The sequence below is a fragment of the Tursiops truncatus genome, chromosome 3, assembly GCF_011762595.2.
Source record: "Tursiops truncatus isolate mTurTru1 chromosome 3, mTurTru1.mat.Y, whole genome shotgun sequence".
Taxonomy (NCBI): Eukaryota; Metazoa; Chordata; class Mammalia; order Artiodactyla; family Delphinidae; genus Tursiops; species Tursiops truncatus.
In genome coordinates, this window is record NC_047036.1 from 127,266,937 (window position 1) to 127,290,977 (window position 24,041).

At 51.4% G+C, this 24,041-nt stretch overlaps 1 protein-coding gene across 1 annotated transcript; it reads right to left on the reverse strand.

The window, feature by feature from the left end:
- Positions 1–457: 457 nt before the first annotated feature.
- SPARC (secreted protein acidic and cysteine rich) lies at positions 458–23,814 on the reverse strand. Its single transcript, XM_033853494.2, has 10 exons — positions 23,690–23,814; positions 13,208–13,277; positions 11,422–11,484; positions 10,738–10,825; positions 9,221–9,342; positions 7,291–7,411; positions 5,396–5,529; positions 4,387–4,535; positions 2,172–2,320; positions 458–1,689 (listed from the first exon to the last, which is right to left on the reverse strand). Exons 2-10 carry the CDS (start codon positions 13,262–13,264, stop codon positions 1,661–1,663), a joined length of 912 nt encoding a protein of 303 aa, XP_033709385.1. The 5' UTR covers positions 13,265–13,277; positions 23,690–23,814; the 3' UTR covers positions 458–1,660.
- Between the last annotated feature and the right edge of the window lie 227 nt (positions 23,815–24,041).

A 24,041-nucleotide genomic window follows, 5' to 3' on the forward strand; every position in this document is an offset into this window, starting at 1 on the left:
TTTGTACATTTTTTAACCCATTCCATATTAGGCTGTAAAAGCCAGAAGAACAAATGCTTTGTCTGCTTTGCCACATTTGTGCCCATAGCACCTGGAATGGGATCTGTCCAGAGTAGGTATGTCATAAACATCTATTGAATGGATGGCTGGATGAATGAGTGAGTGGTTAGTGAAGGGAGAGAGTTGCTTAGCCTGGTGCTCTGATAATGAAGTGCAGTCGTGAAAAAGGTCAGCCCCCAGGTCATAAAATTAAGAGTAAGCTAAATCTGTGCTTATAAGCACCGTGCATTCCCTGTGTATAAGCAAGCCTGTGTGTGTGTGCATGTGTGTGTACAAAAGCAGAAAAGTGTGTTTGCAAAACTTTGCATTTGTACAGTTGTGTATGGACACGAATGTCCATGTGTTGGCGTGTCAGGGAAATGAGGTCACTAAGACACATGCAAAATCACTCAGGAAGGCGGTTTCTAAGTCAGTACTTTTTATTTTGAAAGATTTGTCAAACTCTTCACATCGTGGTGAGAGTTTACATGATTAATAAGAAGCAGCTTTTTCATGAAATGCTTGGAGGTGAACGAGTTCTCAGCCTGTGAGATCCGACCATCCCATTGACTTTGAAGTTTCTTTTGATTAACAGAAAGAAAAGAGAGGGGTGGGGGAGAAGAGGAGGAACGTGCTGGCAACCACAGGAAAGATCCCTCATGACAGCCATCCAGATGTGAAAAAAGAGGAAAAAACAAAAAAAAAAACCCTAAACAAAACCGATTCACCAACTGCACTTTTTCTGTTTTCCAACATTCTGAGCCTCTCTTCTTGATTTTGGCCTTTCTGGCTGAAACACCCTCCTGCTCCTGCATCTCCCAAAGACAGTTCAGAGGGGAGCAGCCCTGTACAATGTGGTGATCTGTCCCCCAGAGGTGTGGTGGATTCTAGAGAACTGATGGTCCACGGCTCTGAAAAGTTTGAACAAACAGCCTAATATGAAAAGAAACAGCACTGAAAAGTGAGGGGGGTGGGGAATGGTGAGGAACCGGGTTGACGTGAGAGTTTATGTATTCCCAGAACACAGTCTTGGGTTCTTTCTCTCAGTTACAGCCCCGGGCAAACAAGATTTGTTATCCACGGTTCTGGCTGGTGGGTTCTGCAGGTTTTCCCCACCACTGATCCTCTAGCCCCAGAAACATCCTTGCCAACATCACATGTCTATTACTTCCCTTTGCCCAACTTCAGGCCACGTAGGGATGACCACCCTGGCAGCCAATACCCTGAAATAAAATTAACAAAAAGTCTGATACAGTGAGTATTAGTTTCAAACAGAAAAGTGAAAATCTAAAGATGCAACGTGTGTTGAAGGCAGACTTGAACAGATCAAAATTTCCACCTATATGCCACTAAGACGATGGGCAGAGAGGTGCAAAGGTTAAGACAAAAGTGGGACCGTTAGTAGATGAGTAAGAGGCGTGTTAGCTGAGTTACAGCTAAGAATGTCATGACTTGGGTTAAAATTTCCATGTTTAGCACCGTTAATGTATTCATTTAAGTCTATATTAGCACCTTGACCCCAGGCAGAACAACAAACCATCCAAACATTTTAAACATTGGGGAAAACAGGAGGGGGAAGGTCAAAGAGAAAGAATCTGGTTCTGCAGGTGGAGACGTGGCTTTAGATCACGAGATCCTTGTCGATGTCCCCTGTAAAGCAAGAAGCAGCAGCATTAGACTTGGAGGTCCGTGTTGATGGAGATGTGCTTCCCAGAGAGTTGGCGGATCCCACCGATCCCCGGGACCAGGGGCCAGGTGACCCGTCCAAGGTCAACCAGGGAGCTTATGACTGAGAACTTTGGTCTCCCCCTCCCTGGCCGGTCCTTGTCACTTCCACCCACTGCCAAGTTACGCTCCCTGTCTCCTCTCTAGGTGCCTGTCAGTTCCCAAAGTAGTGCTACACACAGAGTGAGAGCTGATGCTCGAGGAAGGGAGAGAGGAGACACCGATGGATGGACAGAGAAGGATCAGGAAGCTGCCTGAGAGAGCGAGGCCCACCCAGGCAGGGAGAGCAGACAGAAGTTAATGAGGCACAGAGAGCAGAGATGGGCAGAGAGGACAGACACGCAGACGGCAGAGAGGGCAGCGAAGAGGGAGGGAGAGGACGGCGGCCCCTTTGCCCAGACACTCACTCTCCTTGATGCCGAAGCAGCCGGCCCACTCGTCCAGGGCGATGTACTTGTCCTTGTCCAGGTCACAGGTCTCGAAAAAGCGGGTGGTGCAGTGCTCCATGGGGATGAGGGGCGCACGCAGTGGGGCTAGCTCGGTGTGAGACAGGTACCTGCAGGGGATGAGGTGGGGAGAGCCTGAGAGCTTGAGAAAGCCCCACACCCCTGCATGGGGAGCCAGGGGCAGGGAGCCTGCCCCTCGGGGCCAAAGGCAAGGATGCTCAATGCGAGATGAGAAGCCAGAATCCTGGGTCTCCCCCCAGCTCTGCCACTGACCTGCTGTGTTTCTGAGAGCACAGCCCTGCCCCACCCTGAGCCTCGGTTTGCCCCTCCCTCAAAGGGGGAGGAGTTGACCATAATGTCTAAGGGCCCTTTCTGTTCTGATGTCCGTGGGTTCATAACACAGGTCTCTTGGTGCATGGGTTTCCTAATTGGCTAAGAGTTGAGGGCACAGAAACTTAAACTGAAAATATTCAGCATTTCTGCTATTGGTAGATCAAAATCTGGTATGGAACAACGATGCATGTTTTCTGTGGACACGTTTTTACAGCTGCAAATGCACATTAAAGAGGCTAAAAAGAGATGCATCAAAATGAAGAAAGTGCTGACTTCCGGGGAGGAGCGTGGGAAGAGACTGGGATTGGCAGGGAGGGTGGACGGAACTTTATTGTTGGTACACTGTGTCATGTGTAAGAAGCAGGCCTTTTGATTTCTCTCCCACTGTCCTTCCAGCTGGCCTGGACTCCAGAGCACATGTATGATTTTTTTTCCTTGTTCCCCAGAGCCCTCAATTCGTTTTCCTGAAAAAACACTCTTCCCCAAGGGACTACAACTTGACTCCAATTATCTCTCTGAACCCCAGGCCCTCCTGCCCCACCCAACTCATGCAAGGAATCACACAATGTTTGAACTGAACCCTCCCCCGCTTCATTGTATACCAGTGAGAAAACTGAGCCCCAGAGAGGGGCGGGGACCCAAGCAAGGTCACCAGGCAGCTCTGGGACGAGGAGAGGGGAAGGATGGATCCCCTGACCCAGGCTGAAGAGCTTTCCCAGACTCACAGTCCTTGCAGCTCCATCCAGAAGCCTCCCTCCTGGCCCCTTCCTCGCTCAGCCTGAGCTCCAGATGTCCCCTGACTTCTGCCCTCCCCGCCACAGTATGACTCAGATGGATCCCAGCCACGGAAAGAGCCTGGGAGAGAAGCAGCAGGGAGTTTCCCAGTGCTCAGGAGACCCCAGGCCCCCGGGATCACCCACAGGGTGGGCAGATTCCAGGCACAGGGGCTGGACCAGGAGGGAGCGGTGAGCTTCCCCGAGGGGAGCATCCCTGGGCACAGCGTGCGAGCAGGGTGGCCTTCCTTTTCGTGCTGCTCCAAGAACACACAGCAAAAGAAGGCCGGAAGGCGGTAGTGAGGGTGACCACCCCTGCTCAGCTCTAGGTGCACCAGCTTCCGCCTGCAACTTCCAGGAGCCTTCTTTACTTTTTCCTTCGATTGGGAAAAAACTGATCTTCACCCAGAGTGTGAGCTCCATGGGGGCAAGGGCCATGTCAGTTCCGATTACTGTCCAATCCCCTGCCTAGCATCGTGCTGGGCGTGTAATAGACACTCAGTGTTTGTTCACTGACCAACTCCCTGCCTATCCTGCAGGGCAGTTACACAGCACTTCCTAACTCATTGCAATCAAACCAAGGGCTTGCCTTGGGGATGGGGCTGGCTCTGTGAGTTTCTTGAGAACTTCCAGGGCCAGTTTGCCCTGTTAGGGCTGGGTCTCAGGGTCTTGCTGAAGGACCGTGAGCACACAGCCCGCCCCACCTTGGCTCTGCCGCCCCGAGGAGTCTGGCGTTCCTTCCTAGCTCGCTCTCCCTTCGTGAATGGATACCCCAGGCCAACACTCACCAGGTTAAGGACGGCTTTTCAGTTCCAATAGCTTCTGCCTCTTCTGGCAGGAGGGAGTGTCTCATGGCTTTCTTCCCTCCTGGTCCTGCAACCTTTCTCCTACACCTGTCCCTTCCTGCCACAGCCCTTAGGCAAACCGTGGGCTCTAGGGCTGGGAGCAGCAGAGGCCACTGGGAGGTTTTCTGACCGCATCTAGTGCACCTAGCAACGCTGACCCATGACTGTCCACTCCAGAGCCAAGCCAGAGCAACTCCCCGGGATCCGGAGGGCCTGGGGTCTTACCCATCGATGGGGTGCTGGTCCAGCTGCCCGAACTGCCAGTGCACAGGGAAGATGTACATGTTGTAGTTCTTCTCAAAGTCCCGGGCTAGCAGCTCCACGGGGTGGTCCCCGGCTTCCAGGCGCTTCTCATTCTCGTGGATCTTCTTCACCTGTGGGAGCAGAGACGCGTGGGACAGAGTCCGGGGAGGCTGTGCAGACCAGTCAAGGCCCCTCCCCCCTCTGACAGGAGGCCAGAGCTGGCGGACGCCAGCCAAGGCCACGGTTCAAAATGAGGAAAGGAAGTGGCGTAGATGGGTACCAGCATCTCGACCACAAAAATGAAGGCCTGGGGCGATCTCAAAGGGCTCTCCGTAGGGCCGCCACACCAGAATGACTGGGGAGTATGTTCAGATGCAGCTTCCTGGGGCTCACTTCACAGAGACACTGAGGGGGCCCCGGAAGTTGCATTTATCAGTACTCTTAGTGCTTGGTGTGTCCATTAAAGTTTAAGATCCATAGACTCAGAAGGAAAAGGGAATAAAGTTATTTATGTCTCTTATGGAGACAAAGTGAGCAGGTCTTTTTTTTTTTGCGGTACACGGGCCTCTCACTGTTGTGGCCTCTCCCGTTGCGGAGCACAGGCTCCGGACGCGCAGGCTCGGCGGCCATGGCTCACGGGCCCAGCCGCTCCGCGGCATGTGGGATCTTCCCAGACCAGGGCACGAACCCGTGTCCCCTGCATCGGCAGGCGGACTCTCAACCACTGCGCCACCGGGGAAGCCCAGCAGGTCTTTTTGTTACAGGACTCCTCAGAGCCTTTAAGGCGTGAATGTACTCTAGGAGCCTTCAAAGGCAGCAAGGAGGAGTCTGTGTCCTAGCGCCCAGAAGACAGGCACTCGTTGGAGTGGGGATGTGGGCTTACACTTGGGGGTCTAGATCTAGGAATGGGACTGTGGATCCCAGCCAGCCTGGGGCCAGGAGGTGTCCAGCTCAGGGGCCCTGGGACAGGAGGAAAAGGTACCACACTCACTCGCAGCTTCTGCTTCTCGGTCAGAAGGTTGTTGTCCTGATCCCTCTCGTACAGCGTGACCAGGACGTTCTTGAGCCAGTCCCGCATGCGCAGGGGGAATTCAGTCAGCTCAGAGTCCAGGCAGGGAGCGATGTCTAGGGTCCAACACACAAGGATGGTCAGCACAGACCCTGATTCTCCCTGCCTGAGGGCCAACATGCTGGCTGGGCGGCTCTCCCTGCCCCACGCCCCACGCCCTCCTCCAGCAAGAAGCTTCAATCAGCGACCTTGATTGAAGCACAGGGCTCAGCCTCTCTGGGCCACAGTGTCTTCACACATTTTGAACAAAAGAGATTGTGTGGGGGGAAGAATACTCTGCAAATGGGCAAGTGCAAAGGGCACGTCTGCTGTCCCCTTGACCTTCATCTGATCTGCGGAGGGAAATGGTTCCCTCCAATGGCTCTTGCATTTTTCTGGGTGTTGCGCCCTGAAGACAGAGGCCAGGACCCTCGATGATGATGTTGCCTCTTGAGAGGTGTTTGAAGCTGGGATACTGAGGGATAGCATCCACCCATAGGCCCCGCTTAGCTGGGGTGGGGATTCAGCTATGCTTGATCACCAGAACATTCTTAGCGATACGATTCCATCCTGGTCTTTGGAACCTAGGATCCCAGAATGTCAGACCTGGAGATTTCATCCAAGTCTTCCCTCTTGTTGGACTTATTAGAGGTCCGTGTGGAGAGAAGGGGCTTGACTAAGGCCACACTGTCAGAGCCTCATCCAGCACCAGAGCATGTGGGTGCCTGAGGGCCTAGGGGTCCATCCTTCCCTCATCCTTTCACCTATGGAAAGCCCCCTCTTGTGATTAGGGCCACAACCTTCTTCACCAGCATCTGGGGAATGGAAGAGAAGATATGGGTGGGAGATGCTAGGAGTTGGAGGGAGTGAGTGATACGCCCCAGAGGACGGGAGAGCCTCTCAGCACGTGTGTCAGTCTCACTGCCCAGGAATTCCTACCAGCATTCCTCCCGCTGCCTTCCTTCTCTAGGCTGTGCCTTCTCATTTCACACCCTGGGCCCCGTAACTGGGAGAGCAGGGCTGACCACAGGAGAACCTCATTCCCCCTCCTCCACCTTTCTGCACGCTGCACACCTGAGGCAGGTGAGGGGCCCTCCCCAGGGTCATCTGGTGCCAAATGTACCAGACACACCACGTGGATGTTGTCTTGGAGGGGAGCAGAGGTGGCCTCGGGTGTTTCCGATGATAGGGAGGCAGCCACGGTGAAGCAGAAGCCTCGGCCAGCTGAGATTGCACCTGGGATCACTAACAAAGGGCCCGACGACACCCTGGCATCCCTCCCGCCAAACACCCGGCTCCCAGGTTTCTAGGAGAAGGTGGTGAATCATATGTCTTATGCAGGCAGACAGGAATGTAATGGAGTAAAATGGCCAAGGATATGACAATATTGAGTAACAGGGCCTAAGGGGAACTGACAGCCTTGCCCCAATTTTAAAGCATTCAAATTCAAGTAGTTTTAAAACACTTTATAGGCCCAGGTAGAACATCACTTTTGCTTCACATGTTGAAGCAGGAAAGATTGTGGTTAGCCCTATAGAAGAACTTCCTCATCTTTACAGGAAAGAAATGAGCTGTCTCGGATGCTAGTGAGGGGCTCCAGAAATCCTCCCTGATCTTGTGCTCCCACAACTGCTCAGTTCTTCCCTGGACATGTCCTGCACGCAGATACCTATTCGTAGACAATCATCTCATTTTATAAGTGGGAACCCTGAGGCTCAGGGAGGGGAAGAGATCTGCCCAAGAGCACACAGCACAGGAGTGGCAGAGCCAGCATCCGTGCCAGTTCAGTGCCTCCTCCCTGAGATGGGAGGCTCGGCAGGGTCCGAGGAGAGACTCACACTTGCAAGGCCCGATGTAGTCCAGGTGGAGTTTGTGGCCCTTCTTGGTGCCCTCCAGCGTGCACTTGGTGGCAAAGAAGTGGCAGGAAGAGTCGAAGGTCTTGTTGTCATTGCTGCACACCTGGCGGCAAAGCATAGAGGGCGTCACACTCATTCCCAGAGCCCTTCGCTGGTACCGCCATCCTTGCCCATTTCAGAGATGGGGACACTGAAGGCCAGGCAAGGAACGTGATTAGCCCAGGGTCATACAGTGAGTTAGTGGTGGAGCCCGGACAGGAATCTACTCTTTGGGCTCCCAGGCCAATGTTCAGCCCATGCTGAGAGCCACTGCTGGTCTCTGAGCTGTGGTATGACTGAGTCAGGGCTGAGACATGGGAAAGCAAACCTGGGAGATATGGAAAGGATGAATTGAAGGTGAGGATGGGTAAAGCGCAGGGTGTGCAGAAGAGTTAATACAGCAGGCCTGGGATTGTTATCCTTAGAAAGGCGTGCTTATGAGGTTGGCCCTTGGCTGGCGTCTGAAAACGTGGCTGGTGAACAATTCCCTGCACTGTTAGAAAACTGTCCACAATGATGAAAGTGGCGCACTGTGCCTAGATTGCTTGTACAAATAATATGGTTCATGCTGAACATCGGTTTTCCTGCTTGGAGTCTGGACTTCGGGTACATGCTAGGGAGAGGATGTCTGTGTGACTAGCCCTCAGTTAAACGTTGGGTGCTGAGTCTCTAAAGGGCTTCCTTGGGCAGAAGCCTTGCTCACATGTGGCTACATCTCATCTTTGTAGCTGGGGAAAGAGTGGGTTCTGTGAGACCCCTCATGGCAGGGGGAAGAGTAAGCAAGACTGTGCATGGATTCCTCCACACTCTGCCTGTATCTTGTTCCCTTTTCATCCAGCTACATACCCTTAAGTCTTAGCGGTGAGTGCAACTGTATGCTGAGTTATGTTGGTCCTCCTAGCGAATCTCTGCATGAGTGGGTGGCGGAGCAGAGATGCCGTGGGCTGAACAAAGGCAGTGGCAGAGTAAGTGGCTGTGTCAGGAGGAGGGGAGCCTTGCGTTGAACATCCTGCACACGCTTATTGCTTATATTATCACTGCAGAGGGAGAACTGATGGGCATTGGTGACCAGTGCGGTAGGGGGTGAAGGGGTGACGAGGAGGGGAGAGTTGACAAAGATGCTAAAATTTGGAGCCCAGGGAATAAGCTGTACTGGGGAGAGATTGAAGATGGAGAAGCCAGGTGGGAGGTTGTGAGAATGATACTGGTACTCGATTTGTTGCCCTGAGCTAGGTTACCACTAGCACAATGGTTGACATGCATGGGTGCTCAATAAGTATTTACTTGGATGGATGGATGGATGGATGGTTGAGTCCTACTGGAGGTGCAATGAACAGGTTTGAAAGATTTTTAAAAATAGCACATATTGAGAACTTACTAAGTACCAGACATCACCTGACAAGTCCCCACAATAGCCCTATGAGATAAAGTCTATTTCTGTCCCATTTTTAGAGGTGAGAAACCTTGGAGTGGAACATCGCTAAGATCCCACACTAACAAGTGGTGGCGACGGGGTTTGGTGTCAGCCTTCAGTCTGACCCAGAATGCACATTTTCGGACCTGCTGCTTTGCCAGGCTGCTCCCACATAGAAAGCCCCTATCTCGGTGCCTGGCGGTGTTGATGCATTCATTCCCTTTGGAGTCTGAGTAGAGCTGGAAGCTGGTGGCGTCACGTCAATTCCTGGTGGTTGCTGGAGAGTCCAGTGACGGGAAGAGCCTCCCCTCCGACTCACTTGCTGTGAATACACCTAGCGAGGGGACCTCTGAGACTGGAGCTGCCCCGTGGGACCACCAAGCCAGCAGTGTTCTGGGCAGATGCTCTGTGTTCTGAGGACCCCAGCCCCCCACCCTGCCCCTGTCCCTCAGGGCTCACCTTCTCAAATTCGCCAATGGGGGCAGGGCAGCTGGTGGGGTCCTGGCACACGCACATGGGGGTGTTGTTCTCGTCCAGCTCGCACACCTTGCCATGTTTGCAGTGGTGGTTCTGGCAGGGGTCTGGTAGAGCGCAAGGGCACCCGGTTAGCATCACCCGGGCTAGCACGTCCACCCCACCCCACAGTGGATCCTTGGACAGAAGTCCTAGGCTGTGGCCCCCACTCGGGCTTTGAGCAGCCCTGCGTCCTCCCTTCTCTTCTGCTGAACCCAGCAATGGGCATGTAGGGGAGCGGTTGGCTCAGTCTGGGGATTAGAGACTCAGTCTGAGGTCAGGGCCAGGCACACTTGGGGGGCTGGGGGCTCAGTCTGGGACCCAGGAGCGCCAGGTACCATATAGCTCCCCCAAGGATGGAAGCAACCATTGTGTCCTCAGCTGTCGGTGGATCAGTCATCGCAAGGCATTTTGGGATTTTAGAATAGACTTTCTAGAATGACTTGGAAAGTCAGCTGTTGTCACGGAGCCAGGGAGCTGTGAGGCCCAACAAAACAGACTTGAGCGGCTGTAGCGGAAAAGGGAGCAGAGCCCCAAGGCCCACGCTGAACAATAGAGCCTGCCTGTGTCTGGTAAACACTGGATGAGGGGCGTGGAGGGGAAGGAACGTGACTCAGTAGACGCCCCTCTGCTCCAATGAGAATATTCTGTGCCCTCAGGATGCGAGCCCGTCTAGCCTTTTCCTCCTGGTGCTTGGCTGGGGTATCATAGTCATGCTTTGTTGGATGCCTGCCCTGCTAGGCCCTGGGCCAAGGGCGCTTCTGCTTTATCTCATAATCCTCTGACAGCCCTGGGGCAAGGATCTACCATCTTCACCCTTCCCCAAGTAAGACATGCGGAAGCTGGGCTCAGAGAAGCTTCGCAGGCTGTCGGAGGGCATCGCAGAAAGAGGCGGGGTTTGGAGGTAAGCCTTGTTTGCTTTGCCTCCAGAGTCTGTGCTACTAGCCCCTGGGGTACGGAGCATCTCCACTGTGTGGGATGGGAATGCTGGCACTGTGGGTGGGAGCCAGAGGCCCTGGGTCATTGCTGTGGCCCTGGCGCTAACTCCACGGGTAGGCTTATATGAGTTATGTCAGGTTTCCAGGACTTATTTCCCCACGGCTGTGTGAAAATCAAATAAGCTCACGCGTGTGAAAGCTTCTGGGGCCATCGAGTGACCAGATGGGACTGGGGATCTCAGTGGGAATGGGAAACCCAACTTTGGAATTACAGTAAAGGGCTATAAGGGGAGAAGGCCATTTGCAGCTGGAGAACTTCCCTTCCTGACACTCAAGGCCTGGCTATAAATAGATCTTTCCAGATTCCAGAAAATAATCCCAACCTTTCAGTCAAGGCAGTTTCTCAGCGAGGACCCCACCCTGCATTTCCTTGGGAAGGAACTTCATGCACGCTGGGCCCACGCTTTAGGCCCAGGTGGCAGAGGGCAGAGGCTTCATGTGACCAGACACGGGGAAGGGACCTACTTTCAGCCACCACCTCCTCCTCGGCTTCCTCAGGACCTTCATCAAATTCTCCTACTTCCACCTGGACGGGGTTGGTTCCCACAGGTACCTGGGGTGGAGGAGGAAGAATGAGTCAAATGGCCCTACCCCCATCCCAGACCTGCAAGGAAAGGGCAAAGCCTGGAGGGCGCTTGCCTGGAGCCTCAGGTACCCACAAAGGGATGGGGAGAGACAAGCTGGAGAGGGGCACTGGGCCCAGGTCACAGAGAGCACAATTGCCAGGTCCAGAAGTGAGACTGAATCTTACAGGCCGCTGTGCCTCTAGGGCCCCAGAGCTCTAGGGAGATGCCTCAGAGGCCGCCAGGGGGGTCAGAGCAAGAGGGGGTGCCAAGCTCTCCACCCTTCCAGCCACACCAGAGCAGCTCCTCTTTCATCTGTTTGACATATGGGGAAGACCGTGGGCGATCATCTACGAAAAAATGTCCCACGGCTTAAAAAGTAAACAAAATTCAAAATCATAGCTCCCAACTGTTAGGTTCCGTGGAAGGTTTGGGGAGCATTCAGGAGTGTGTCAGGATTGGGGGACACACAGGATTTACATCTGTGCTGCGCCCGTTCCAGCAGGAGACCCACAGCACCTGTTTGGCTTTCTCAGGGAGCAGATGGCAAAGAGGGGCCGCAGGTCTGGGGTCCCTCCCCACCTACCTCGGATACCTCAGCCACGGTTTCCTCGACCACCTCCGTCTCATCAGGCAGGGCTTCCTGTTGCTGTTGGGAAGTGAAAATGGGGTTTGGAGAGGTCAGGGCCGAGGCCAGCTTCACTGCTGAAGTGCCTCGGCCTGGACCTCTAAAGCTGGGGAGTTAGGAGAGCGGCTCGTTGGAGACCCCCAAGGCTGTGCACTTGGGGGTCTCCAATGAGCAGAGCCCCTCAGGGACTTCTGTGAGCAGGGATGAGGCACAGGAGAAGCCAAACACGGGGGCCCTGTGGGGCTCTGGAGCACCTCCCTTTATAGTTATATCTGGAGCTTCTTTTTTTTTTTTTTTTTTTTTTTTGTGGTACGCGGGCCTCTCACTGTTGTGGCCTCTCCCGTTGCGGAGCACAGGCTCCAGACGCGCAGGCTCAGCGACCATGGCTCACGGGCCCAGCCGCTCCGCGGCATGTGGGATCTTCCCGGACCAGGGCACGAACCCGTGTCCCCTGCATCGGCAGGCGGACTCTCAACCACTGCGCCACCAGGGAAGCCCTATCTGGAGCTTCTAAGATTTGGCTTGGAAAAACATTTCCGCCGCTTAGGCTCCCATGAAGTGTGAAAACCGCTAATGCAGACCAACTCCCTTCATCTTACAGATGGGAAAACTGAGACCCAGAGGGGATGAACACTGAATTTTAACAGAGGTCATCATCTTCCCCACAAGCATGATATCATCATCATTATTATTATTATTTGGCGATTCCTTCTTGGAGTCAACTTGGAGTTAGAAGAAGCAAGATAGCATATGACTTTGAGGTGCCTGGCTGGCTGGGGCTTCTTCTAAAAGTGATGCTGACTTGCCAGATCTTTTGCCAAAATCTCACTGCCTGATCAGGATTGCCAGCAACTACCATCATCACACCTTCTAGTGAAGAGAGGGTGAGGGAATCATAGGTGGAAAACTTTTCTTTGCCCGCTTCACGTTTCTTCCTCCGTCTTCTGGTCACAGCTTCCAGCGTAGCATTGGATGACCACTGCTGGCCCTCTCCATGCGATTCTTGGAGGGCCTGTCAGTCAAGGTGCCTCACAGTCCCTTGGCCAAGAAGCAGGCCCAGGACCCAAGCTCAACTAGATTGGCTCTCTTTGAATTTTTTTAATCTTCTTGGCACATTTTCTCAAGATGTGAAAACTGTCGAAGTAGAGACATTCAAATGGCAACACCTCCATGATGGTCCATTAGATCTTACCTCCATGACCGTCCATTAGATCTTACCTCCCAGATCCCAGAGCTGCCCTTTTCTAGTTCTCCCCAAGGCCTTGGATTTTATAATCTACCCCTATATCCTTTTCCCTCCTAATTTAGTCAGATTGGAGTCTGTTGCTTGCAACCAAGTAGCCCTCACTGATTCAGAAACTAACCCAGACCCCTCTCTGTGGCTTGAATCCCTTCTAGCATCATCCCCATCAGCATCCCCCCCTCTGCTAGAATTCCTCATATGACAGACAGGTCACTTCCTTCTAAAGCAATTCTAGTCCCTTTCTGGGAAGCTCTGATTGCTAAAAAGTGCATCTTCATGTTACATGGAAATCTCTCTTCTCTGGAATTTCCACCCAATGGTCCTCATTCACTTTTACTTCGGAGCTTATTAAAGAAAAAAAATTTTTTTTTTTTAAATTAGACAGTTACATCAAGATGGGGAAGTCTCTGTCCCTTCTGAGCATCTAGGGCTGGCAGATTCGATGCCCCTGGGCTGGTGATGGGAGGTAAGACCAAACAGATGTGACCTTTAGGTACTTACAGGGGCTGCCAAGGCCCACCCGGCCAGGCAAAGGAGGAAGAAAATCCAGGCCCTCATGGTGCTAGGAACCCTGTGGGGAGGAGAGAGACGGAGAGTTCAGTGAGGGGGAGGTTTCTTTTTGTTTGGGATCTTAGTTCCCTGACCAGGGCTCGAACCCGCACCCCCCTGCATTGGATGTGCAGAGTCTTGACCACTGGACCGCCAGGGAAGTCCCCAAGGGGCAGGATGCTCGATGGAGAGTTCTTGACGCTGAATTCCTGTGATATGCAAGGTAATTTTAGGTGGTCCATGTTAAAGGATAGTGAAAGACACGGGAGTAAGTTGCTTCTACTCATTTCTCTTTCAATCCTGATTATATGAGAGAGTCTCAGTTTGGTGCTAATGTGTCTTTAACACCTAACACTCATCCCTTTTGAACGGAGAGTATGCCTCTGGCTCAGAGCCTCCACAGGAAACTACATCCAGCTGGAATTCGATAAATTTGTTTTGTCTCCTTTGTGTTTAGTTTTACAGTTTCCTTCTATTTATGACAAAGGTACACAGATTTTTCCATTTATGGTAGTGATCTTAAGTCTCCTTTCTCAATACATTTATTTATTTATTTTTACAATTTATTTATTTATTTTTATTTTTGGCTGGTTGGGTCTTCCTTGCTGCACGCGAGCTTTCTCTAGTTGGAGTGAGTGGGGGCAACTGTTGGTTGCGGTGCGCGGGCTTCTCATTGCGGTGGCTTCTCTTGTTGAGGAGCACAGCCTCTAGGTGTGCGGGCTTCAGTAGTTGTGGCTCACAGGCTCAGTAGTTGTGGCTCGCGGGCTCTAGAGTGCCGGCTCGGTAGTTGTGGCGCACGGGCTTAGTTGCTTTGCGGCATGTGGGATCTTCCCGGACCAGGGCTCGAACCCGTGTCCCCTGCATTGGCAGGCGGATTCTTAACCACTGCGCCATCAGGGAAGTCCCTTCAATACATTTACTTAAGTTTTTAAAAAGTGATTCGACAAAGGTGATTGGCTAATTCGTCAAGTCTGGGCAATGCTGAATCAGATCATGTTCGAGGGTCCCTTCAATCCCTGGTGTTCTAGGATTGTTTTCTTCCTATACCCCATACTCTCCTCCTCCCCTCCTCTTCCTTCTGCTTCCTTCCCATCTCTAATAAGAGAAGCTAACGGGCAGCAACCTCTTGCCAATTTGAGACAATGAGATCTACATTCTAAACAAAGAACAATAGTTTTTGAGTGTGGCCAGTGGAACTTGTGGCCATACTTTCCTCCACTTACCCAGGAGGATGGTACTTCTCTGGATCCTGTGTGAGAACTAATATCCAAATGCTTACATATGTTGCATGGTACCTTCCCTTTCCCCTTCACGGTTAAAGGATGTTAGCTGAGATCTAGAAAATTCTCCTGCCCTGGTCACTGCTGTGACCTTCCTCTAGATGCTGAGCTCTCGACTCTAACAATCTCATGACTGGAAGGAATCTTGGAACAGAATCTCCTCTGATGGTTCACTGCCAAAATGCCATCCCTAACTGAGGAACTATGGTGGGGACATTTCGTTTCTTGTTCTAACTGAATGGACTTCCGTTTCCAAATGGCTTTAGAAAGGTCTTCCTTATACTGTTCAGTTTGCCTCCCTCAAGCTTCTCCTGGTCTACTCTGATGGTCCTTCTGTGGCCACACACAGCAAGCATGCTCCCTCTGCCCCCAAGCAGCTTTTAGCCAAGGTGAGCAACAACCGTATCTTCCCTCGTTTGTCCCCAAAAACTTCCATATCAGTCCCATTATCCCTAGTTCCTCCCAAGACTTCTCAACTGACCAAGCACCTTGGTGGGAGGTACCCTGGCATCGTGGAAGAAACACTTGGCTTGGAACTAAATACCAGGGATTCTGATTCTGTCGAAATACTAACCTGGTGTATTGGTTCAATCCTTCATCCTCTCTAGACCTTGGTTCCCCCTTCTGTTGAGAGGGTTAGACTAGGTGAACACTGCGGTAGCCTGGGCCCTTAAGATGCCCTTAAACTGTCACAGCATATGCTGGTCTAGGCATACATCCTCTCCTCTGATATCCTCCATTTTAACTTGGATTATGGTATTTGGGGAAACAGACAGGGGAAGGGCAGACTTCATAATGGTCCCTTATTGGATTGAAATAGACACTAAACCTCACTATTTCATAGAGTATACAAGAAATAAAACCAACAGAAATTTTAAAATATCAACCTGGGAGCTTGGCTTTGCCTCACGATGTCCCCAACTCCCAGAGGAATCCAGTCTTCCCCTTCCAGGCAGTTTTGGGAACGTTCCTCCCCTCACACAGCTGTATGCTTTTCTTCCCCCCTCTCCCCGCAAGCCTTGAGGTAGAAAAATCTCCCTTCTTCCTTCCACATTTGGAAGAGACAAGCAAAACAACGCCCGTATGTGGCTTTGGACGAAGGGAACAGGAGAGAAAGCATGAATGAAGGGCTTGTCTGAGATTGTTTGAAGTTGAAGGGTCAAAGTGAGACTCGTAGCAGGAACAAAAAAAGTCATCTCGTCTGGGCTCCAATTGCAGAGAAGACATATCCTTAGAGAAACAGCCCAACTAGGACTGGAAATGAAATAAGCTTCAGGTTGGAGAGCCAGGAAGACTGATGTCTCCAGAGTCTGTGTCCTTCATATGAGCAGAGGAACTGCTCATCTTTGACCAGGGAAGGGTTTGTGGGTCAGCTCTTCTGTCTGTCCTGCCTCACCACCTGCGCTCTTTCCCAGGGAGACACTGACCCTTTCTGCCACCCCCATCCTTGATGCTGCAGCCGGAAGAGAAAAATAATTCTACATCTTACAGCACTTTATAGTTTCTAAAGGCCTCCCATATAGTCCTCTGTCCCCTTGGAGCCTCTGACACACCGGCAGGCATGGGAGGGCTCTGAGTCCTGCTGTCACAATAAGGAGTCTGAGGTTGAGAGGGAGAAAGTCATGCAACATGCAGGCCCCTTCCAAGCTGACAAACTCCCTTCCCATGGCGTTGGTTTGGGCCTCACAGGGGTCATGCTCGGAGATGGGAGTGGGGTGGGAGAGAAAAGCGGAAAGCGAGAGTGTTAAGAAACGGACACGAAATCTTGGAGGAGGAGTTATTCTCCAAATTTGAGGTTTTGCCCAGTGCCCAGTGCTACCTCACCAGTCCCAGAACCCTCTCCCTCCAGATGATGGGATGGGAGGAAAGGGGGGCAGCTGGACTGTTCTCGGATGCGCGACCATACTCCCTGCATACCTATGACCTCCCTCTTGGAGATTCTGTAAACCATCACTGGCCGAAGAGGCAAGGCACCCATCTTGCAAAGCTAAGGGGGTGCATCAGTAATGCCAGCAAGGTCAGAACACAGGGTCAAACCCCAGCATCCAGAAATTATCAGCTGTGTACCCATCCTTTGCCAATCAAACCTAGGTCTGGCGTGCCCAGGGAAAATAAAAATACTTTTGTATAAATGAGCAATTTTAAATGAAAACTCCCTTCTTTGTATCTCTTTAGTTTGTAATGACACCTGTGTTTATCCTTTTCAAAATGTCTTCATAATCCGGCATCCCACTGGGGGCTGAAGTCATGTCTTTCTGCCTTCTAACACAGGAGAGCAGGCTGAGGCCCGGAGCCGGAGCCGGGGAATAAACCTGCCCAGAGCCCCAGGAAGCGAGCGGCAGGGCTGAATGAGGACCCAGGCTGCCCCCCTCTGCCACTGGCGTGCCCTCCACCTCACACACTGTTTCCCTTTGTGGCAGCTCCCTCCCTAGGTGCTCACCTGAAGGGGGCCCAGTTGGGCTGCGAACTGGCCCAAGTTACAGGGAAGGAAAGGAGCCTGGGGGGGGTGGGGGGATGAGGGGGGCAGGAGGTGTGTTTCCCTTGGCTCAGTGGTCATCAGATGCAGACACCGCTCACTCCCACCCCGCCGCCTGTCCTGCCTCCCGTTCCGTACATCCAGTCCCTTCCTTTTGCCTTTATTTGCTCTGGAGATGGCTGAAAACCCATCCTTGGCTGCCAGCAGGACCCGAAGCTGAGGTCACTTCTCTGGGGATGGAAAAGTACAGCCAGTGCCCCCAGTTCATCTCCCTCAAAATATAACGGGCCTCCTTTGGGCTCTCGCTGGACACTGAAAAGTCCCTGAACGTCAGAACTGGGGAAAATCTCAGAATCATAAAATTTTAGATCGTGGGTCTTAGAATCATAGACCCCTAAGAACATGAAACACAGAATGTGAGATGCAATCATCAAATCTTATTTGAGTAGAAGAGTTTCTGGAGCAATGCAGTCTAATAGAACTTTCTGAGATGATGAAAATATTCTATATCTGCATTGTCCAATATGGTAGCTACTGGCCACCAGTGGTTATTGAACACTTGAAATGTTGCTAGTGCAAATGAAGGGCTGAAGTTTTCACTGTATTTCATTTTAATTAAATCTGTGTAGCCACATGTGGGTAGTGGCTACCATATGAGACAGGGTGGTTATCAACTTTTATAGAGTCAGTATGGTAGAAAGGTAAGCCCAGGGCCTCTGGGATAGATCATACAGGTTCAAAGCCCAGGGGCTCTGGGATAGAACATACAGGTTCAAAGCCCAGGGGCTCTGGGATAGAACATACAGGTTCAAAGCCCAGGGGCTCTGGGATAGAACATACAGGTTCAAACCCTGGCTCTGCCACTTAGCATTTGTGTGACCTTCAGAAAGTGACTTTCCCTCTCTGGGCCTCAATTCATGTCTCCATCTGTAAAATGCAAATAACACACCTACCTTGAAAGGCTCATGGGTGATTTGCCCGAGGGAATACGAGAGGTTAGCAATGGAAGAGCATCTTAAAATCCAAAGATCCCAGAATCTCCATCCCCCTTGAAAATCCAGGCCAAGAATACCAGCTCTTTGTCTGTGGCCCAGGGAGAAAAGGTGTTGGGGTGGAGAAAGGAGACATTGCTCCTCTTGGTCTCAGGCACACCAGCCCAGCCCCCAGTGGGCACAGTGACAGAGCCGGCCCCAGGCTGCCCTCTCAGTTGAGCTGCTGACGCAAACCAGGCGTCTTGCTTCCACCGTTTGGCTTGCAAACAAGGGCTCCAAAAAAACACATGTTCCTGGTAAACAAGCCCAAAGAGAGGAAAACAAGTGTAGAGGCGAATAAAGGAACCCCGTGAGTGAGCCAGGCCCGCCCGGGAGCTGGGACTCAGAAGGAGGGCTGAGCCAGGCCAGAGAGGCACCATCACGGCCAGTGTAGCCACATGGGCACTCACACCCCGGGGGAGCAGACGCAGCCATTCAGAGGTGATGTGGAAGTCGGGTCCTGGGTTCGAGTCTTGGCCATGTTGCTCCCAGCTCACCATGCAGGTTAGGGTAGGCTCCTCTACTCCCTGGACCTCACCTAGTGCCACTCATCTGCACAATGAGGGGGATCTTTTAGACCAGTGTATTCAACATACAAGCCAGGAGCTCTTTCTCTCAATGAAGTCTTCTGCAAAAGTCCAAATCTGAAACAGCTAAGAGCCTCTTGCATTTGTTGAACATGTGAATGTACTGTTATCTATTCAATGAATTAGCTTGAAATTAAAAAAAATAAAAATAAAAAGCAGGTGAAAGCGGTGTTGAGATGGGGGCTGGAAATCCTGTACACTTGGACACCCCCTGAGACACCTTGGAATGCCTCTAGGTTCTTTCATGAACGGAGTTTGAAGCCCTTGGGGCCAGGGGGTCCCTAAGGTTCCTTTCAGCCCTGACATTCTGAGTCAACTGAGGCAGAAATCTTTCAGAATACCACCTTTCCCAACTTGCCCCTTGACTCCCTGCTTCCACTTCTAACATTTCTTGCTGGAAGGGAAGAAGCTAAGGGAAACTTTTAGGGTATTATGAGTGCTCAAGCCTAGCTTTGAAAAGCTTCAGAGGCAACTCAGAAGTAGCCCCAGAGTGTGAGACTAGAATCAATCTGACTGAGGTTCTATAAACACATCTGAGATGCCACGTTTCACCATGGTTAGGAGAGGCCCCAGGGTGGAGCTTCAGACTCTCCTTCTTGGCTCCCCCTAGGGGCCACTGCTGCATCTGGGTGACCGCAATGAAGGGGATGAAAAATAACATCAAAGTGTCCAGGCTGTCACATCCTAAAGATAGCAAATCTGTGGCATATATGCCTCCACCTGCCCCTCCTGTGCACGTGGCAGACATTACTAATCAATCATACGACCTTTTCCTCTAAAGTCCAGAGTGGCATTCAAATCCTGAACACAGTTCTGGCAGCTGCTACAAATGGATTGGCATTGTCAAGCCATGGGAAATCTCTTTGCCATGCTTCTGATTTTAGACATAGGGAAACTGAGAATCAGAAAAGGAAAATAATTCACTCGAGGTCAGATGGCAAGCTAAACTTCCCAGATGTTCAGAAACATCCAGATGTTTGCGTTTTTAATTTTTCATCTGATCAAGTCAGGATCCTAAGGCTATGACCAACACAAGATGGCCCAGAAGGATCCACAGATGAGATGGGTTAATTAATACCAAGTTTCTGAAAGAACCCAGCTCTGGAGAGAGTTGCTATTTCCATTTGTATTTTCCCTATAGATATCAAGCTCTATAGCTTGATGAGTGAGGGCAGAGTTAATTTCCTGTCTAAGACATCTTCTGGGTGAGAAGGAGGCTGTTTTTCTAAATAATTCTGTCAAGTCACTGGTTGCTGGCCTTGGGCCTGCACAGCCCAGCTGTCCCTGAGTTCAGGGTTGGGGTCAGGACCCAGGCTCTGTGCTGTAGAGAAAAAGTAATTTCTTTCATCCCCAGGGTTGGCTGAAAACTCAGCTCCAGCCTTCCCTTTCCTCCTTTAGAGGAGGTTAGGGAGGGAGCCAGCAGGAAGCAAATGAGCAGCCGCCCCTTAGCCACATCCTGCTGCCCTGATGACAAAGCCATGCGGGCTGGCTTAGGCCATGGCAGGCCAGCAAAGGAGAGAAAGAAGTCCTGCTCATCACTTACTATTCGCGGGGCTCATTGCCTCTAGAGGCAGGAGTGTATGGAGGATGCCAGCCTGCTCAGATGAAACAAACAGAACACGCATTGAACATCTGGATGTTTCCAGACATCTGAAAGTGTGGCTTAGGCAACAGTTTGCTGTGTGACCTTAAGTGAGTTATTCTCCCTTCCTGAGTCTCAATTTCTGTCTGTAATATGTAACAGGCGGTCAGGAGTCTGTCTCCCTGCCATGGCCTATAGTTAGAGCTGGCTGTGCACATACGTGTGTGGCTACAAACAGCAGTTGTGTATCTGTATGAGTGACCTATGGCCCTGAGGACCTCTGCGTGAAGCTGTGTGTGCGACTCTGTGCATGTCTACTTGACCCGGCATCTGTCGGTTTCAGCCTGTGTTGGTGAGGGTCAGAGTTTGCATATGCATCAAAATGGACACCTGGGCCTTGTCTGGGAGTCAGGGTATCGTTCAGGGAGAGCTTTGAGTGCATGACCTTCTGTGTCTGCTCATGTATTGAGACATTTATTTTTAGCTATGCCAGTGGGTGCCTGTTGGTGAAATCAATGTTTATATATTTGGCATCCTCGTGGGTTTTTTATCTCTGCACACATAGCTACCTATCTAAATAACCTCAAAAATAAAATGTTTTCCTGTTTACCTCACATCCTCAGCTCTTTCCTCCACCATCCTTTTCTATTTATAGCTTATTTTCAGCAAGGAAGACTGCTCTTGTGAATAGCAAACCCCAGCCATGCTATTGGTTGACAAGTCTCTAGAGATGGATAAAGATTTTAGCAGGACTGTTATGTAACCCAAGACCCCCTAGCCCATCCTCCCTTGTTTCGTTTTCAACTGGGGGGCCAGGAGGTGTTAAAAATGTAGCCCAACTATTCCTTCTAATGAAAGCAGCACCTGGCATTTAGGTTCACAGGACTTCAGAGCTGGAGGGGTACCTGGAGACCATCTAGGTTACATTCCCCATTTAATAGATTGGGAAACTGAGGTCCAGAGAGGGGAAGTGTCTTTCCAAATGTCACTCACTGTGAATTAGGATCCACCTCTGCCATTGCCTTGGCCAATGCTCTTTCCACACTGGAGCGTACAACACTCTTGGGAAATACTCAAGAAGATGCCCAAATCAAAAGAATTTGAACAATATTTATTTCGTTTAAATGTGCCTGTCGGCACTTTTAGTAGAGGGAAGTTATATCCAAACCCCAAGATGATGAAGCTGCCAGACAAAAAAGCTGGGGATGATTTCAACTCTTTGGATGCCATAAACTCATCAGTTCTAAAAACCCATCTGATTAAGTGGGAGGGCCACAGTGTAGCAAGTGCTTCGCTGTGCATCACCCTGTTTTGTCCACACAGTATCCCTTTGAGGTGGTGCTGTTATTGCTTTTTAACCAAAGAGGAACCTGGGGCTCAGAAAGGAGAAGCCATTAGTTCAAGGTCAAATGGCACTTTAGAGGCAGAGGTGGAATTGAAACTCAGGTCTTCAAGTTGCCTGTCTAGGAAGCGGGAAGCATATCACAGCCTCACAGCTGCCCTGGGGTGCTGGGAGATCAGACGGGCAGGACCTAGAGTTTGCTGTCCTGGTGTTTGGGGACAGAGTGGAGTGGGGGACATTCAGACTGAGCCTGATGTTCTAAGTGTTTCTAGAGTCCCCAGCCAGCAGGCAGAGACCCTGAAAAAAAGGTTGCCGTGGCAACTCGCATTCCTCATAGAGTGAGTCATAGCAAAGAAGAGCCTTTTGGTGGGTGGGACTTGGAAAAAGTTTCAAAAGTTGATTCCTTCCCCAGGCACCGCCCCCTTCCTCCCCACCCTCCCTCCCTCCGCTCCAGGCTTTGTCGATGTGGCAGCTGATGGCTGAGTTAACTCTCTCTTCCCCCAACCACTCCCGTTTCAGTTTTTCATCCTCCTGCAAATACACCTTTGCTTCCAGTACCCACCCACTCCATCTTCCACATCATGCCCTCCGGCTACCTGGAGGGTCAACGTCCATTTGAGAATATGTTAAGACCGAAGGCTGTGAACACCCTCTTCTACACTGCTGCTGTCTCTGCCTCTTTCTGTCTCTGTCTCTGTCTCTCCCACACACACATTACTGTGTATACCAATTTAAGGGGTTTGCAGGTGCCTTTAAGCCTATTCAAAAGCTAGTCCGTGGATTCTGGTTTAAGAGACCTTCCTTTGAAAGTTTCAGAGGACGCCGGGCACCCCAAAGACCATCAATCAAGTCCACTCCTCTTACTTCACAGACAGGGAGACTAAGTCCAGAGGAGACACTTACCTAAGATCACACATAAAATGTGTGCCTTCGGTCTGCCACCTTGCTTCTGATGTGCTTCTCACCCTACTGTCAGCACTTGGGGTGTATAGAAGTTTAACCCCAGAGAAAACACTTTCTCTATGTGTTCTGCATAGAATAGAATTTTCCGGAGGAAAATGTGTGCCTCTCTGTTTCTTTTGGGGCAGAGTGGGCTTCCTAGAAGACATGCCTCCCCCAATGCCCCCTTTTCTCTCGGTGTCCTCAGGGACTCAGGAAGTCCACTTCTCAACCAGCCAGTGGAGCCGTAGACCGAAGAAGACCTAACACCAGCCTGTGTAGCGTTTGAGCTTCTCATAGCAAGGTGTGAGAAGGTTGCCCTGGAACCCTCTCCATCTTTCCTCCTCCCTTCCACTCTTTACAGCACATCCCCCCACCCAGCCTCCCATCAGACCCAGTGCCTCAGCTGGACCATATCAGATGTCTGGGGTCTTCAGATCTAGATACACAGAGGGCTACTGCTGACCATTTCCTGTGTTTACACCCCAGGGAACCCAGGATAAGACTGACTGTCTGATAGTGCTATTTCAGGGTGAATGGCACTGGAATCAGTGTGTGTGTGTGTGAGTGTGTGTGTGTGTGTGTGTGTGTGTGTGTGTGTGTGTGTGTGTGTTGGAGGACGGGGTTTGAGAGGGGAGAAATTCCAGGGAAACAGGAGCCTTCCCAGAGGTGCTGATTAAAAATGAAGACTCCCCCTTTGCCTTCCAGAGATCAATGTATCATTCAGGCAAAGTCTCTTTTGGAAAACAGAGCCGCTGACCAAGAACCAAGTCTAGGAAGTTTCTTCTTCTGGAATGGGAAGCAGGGCAGACTCTGCTGCCGGCCGGTCCCTCTTGCAGCTGTGCCCAGATCAGATTCCCAGGAAAGGAAGAGGCTGCCACATTTGTAAAGGCAGCCTCTGAAACCAGAGAGACGGACACAGAGAGAGACAGAGAGAAAAGACTCCCTCAAAGACAGTCTGATTATTTTCTGCGAACCTAAAAGGGAGACCAAGTTATCCTGAAAAGCGACAGGCAGCAAATCCGTGGTCCCTTAAGGAGAGCAATGATGGAGCAAAGGAGATGCACATCCCTGTCTCTGATCCAAGAGACCTCCCGGCATAGCTTCCCCTCCCCTGTACACAAAGTTGCGGAGTGAACCAGAGTGCAGGGGTTATGGGACTAGAGAAGGGACAGGCAGGGCAGGGGTCTTGCATACCTCAGTGGCAGGCAGGAAGGCAGCAGGCGAGAGCTCCGGGCAGTCTGAAGGTCTGCAGGAATGTGAGGGGTTTAGAGCCTGGTAACAGGAAACCACTCGGAGCTCTGGGCTGGGTCTCGCCCTCCACCCCGCGGTCCCTCCTCCTCCTGTGTCTCCTCCTTCCCCTCCCTCCCCCTCCCCTTCTCCCCACAGCCAAAGCTGTCTCTGTCTTCCATTTCTTTCTTCCTCTCCTTGTGGGTCAGGACGGCCCACCTCCCCTACCCCCGCCTGCCACATGGGTTCTGGAGCCGTTGCCTAAACAGACAGACGGAGCGGTGCGCCAGGGCTAGAAGGGGCGGCGGGAATCACCTAG

Excerpts from the sequence above, each read along its gene's own strand:
- SPARC (XM_033853494.2), bottom strand. The coding sequence starts at position 13,264 with ATGAGGGCCTGGATTTTCTTCCTCCTTTGCCTGGCCGGGTGGGCCTTG. Across the intron at positions 7,412-9,220 it reads CCATTGGCGAATTTGAGAAG|GTGTGCAGCAATGACAACAA; the intron begins GTGAGCCCTGAG and ends CTTTGCCGCCAG. Across the intron at positions 4,536-5,395 it reads CCGAGAAGCAGAAGCTGCGA|GTGAAGAAGATCCACGAGAA; the intron begins GTGAGTGTGGTA and ends CTGCTCCCACAG.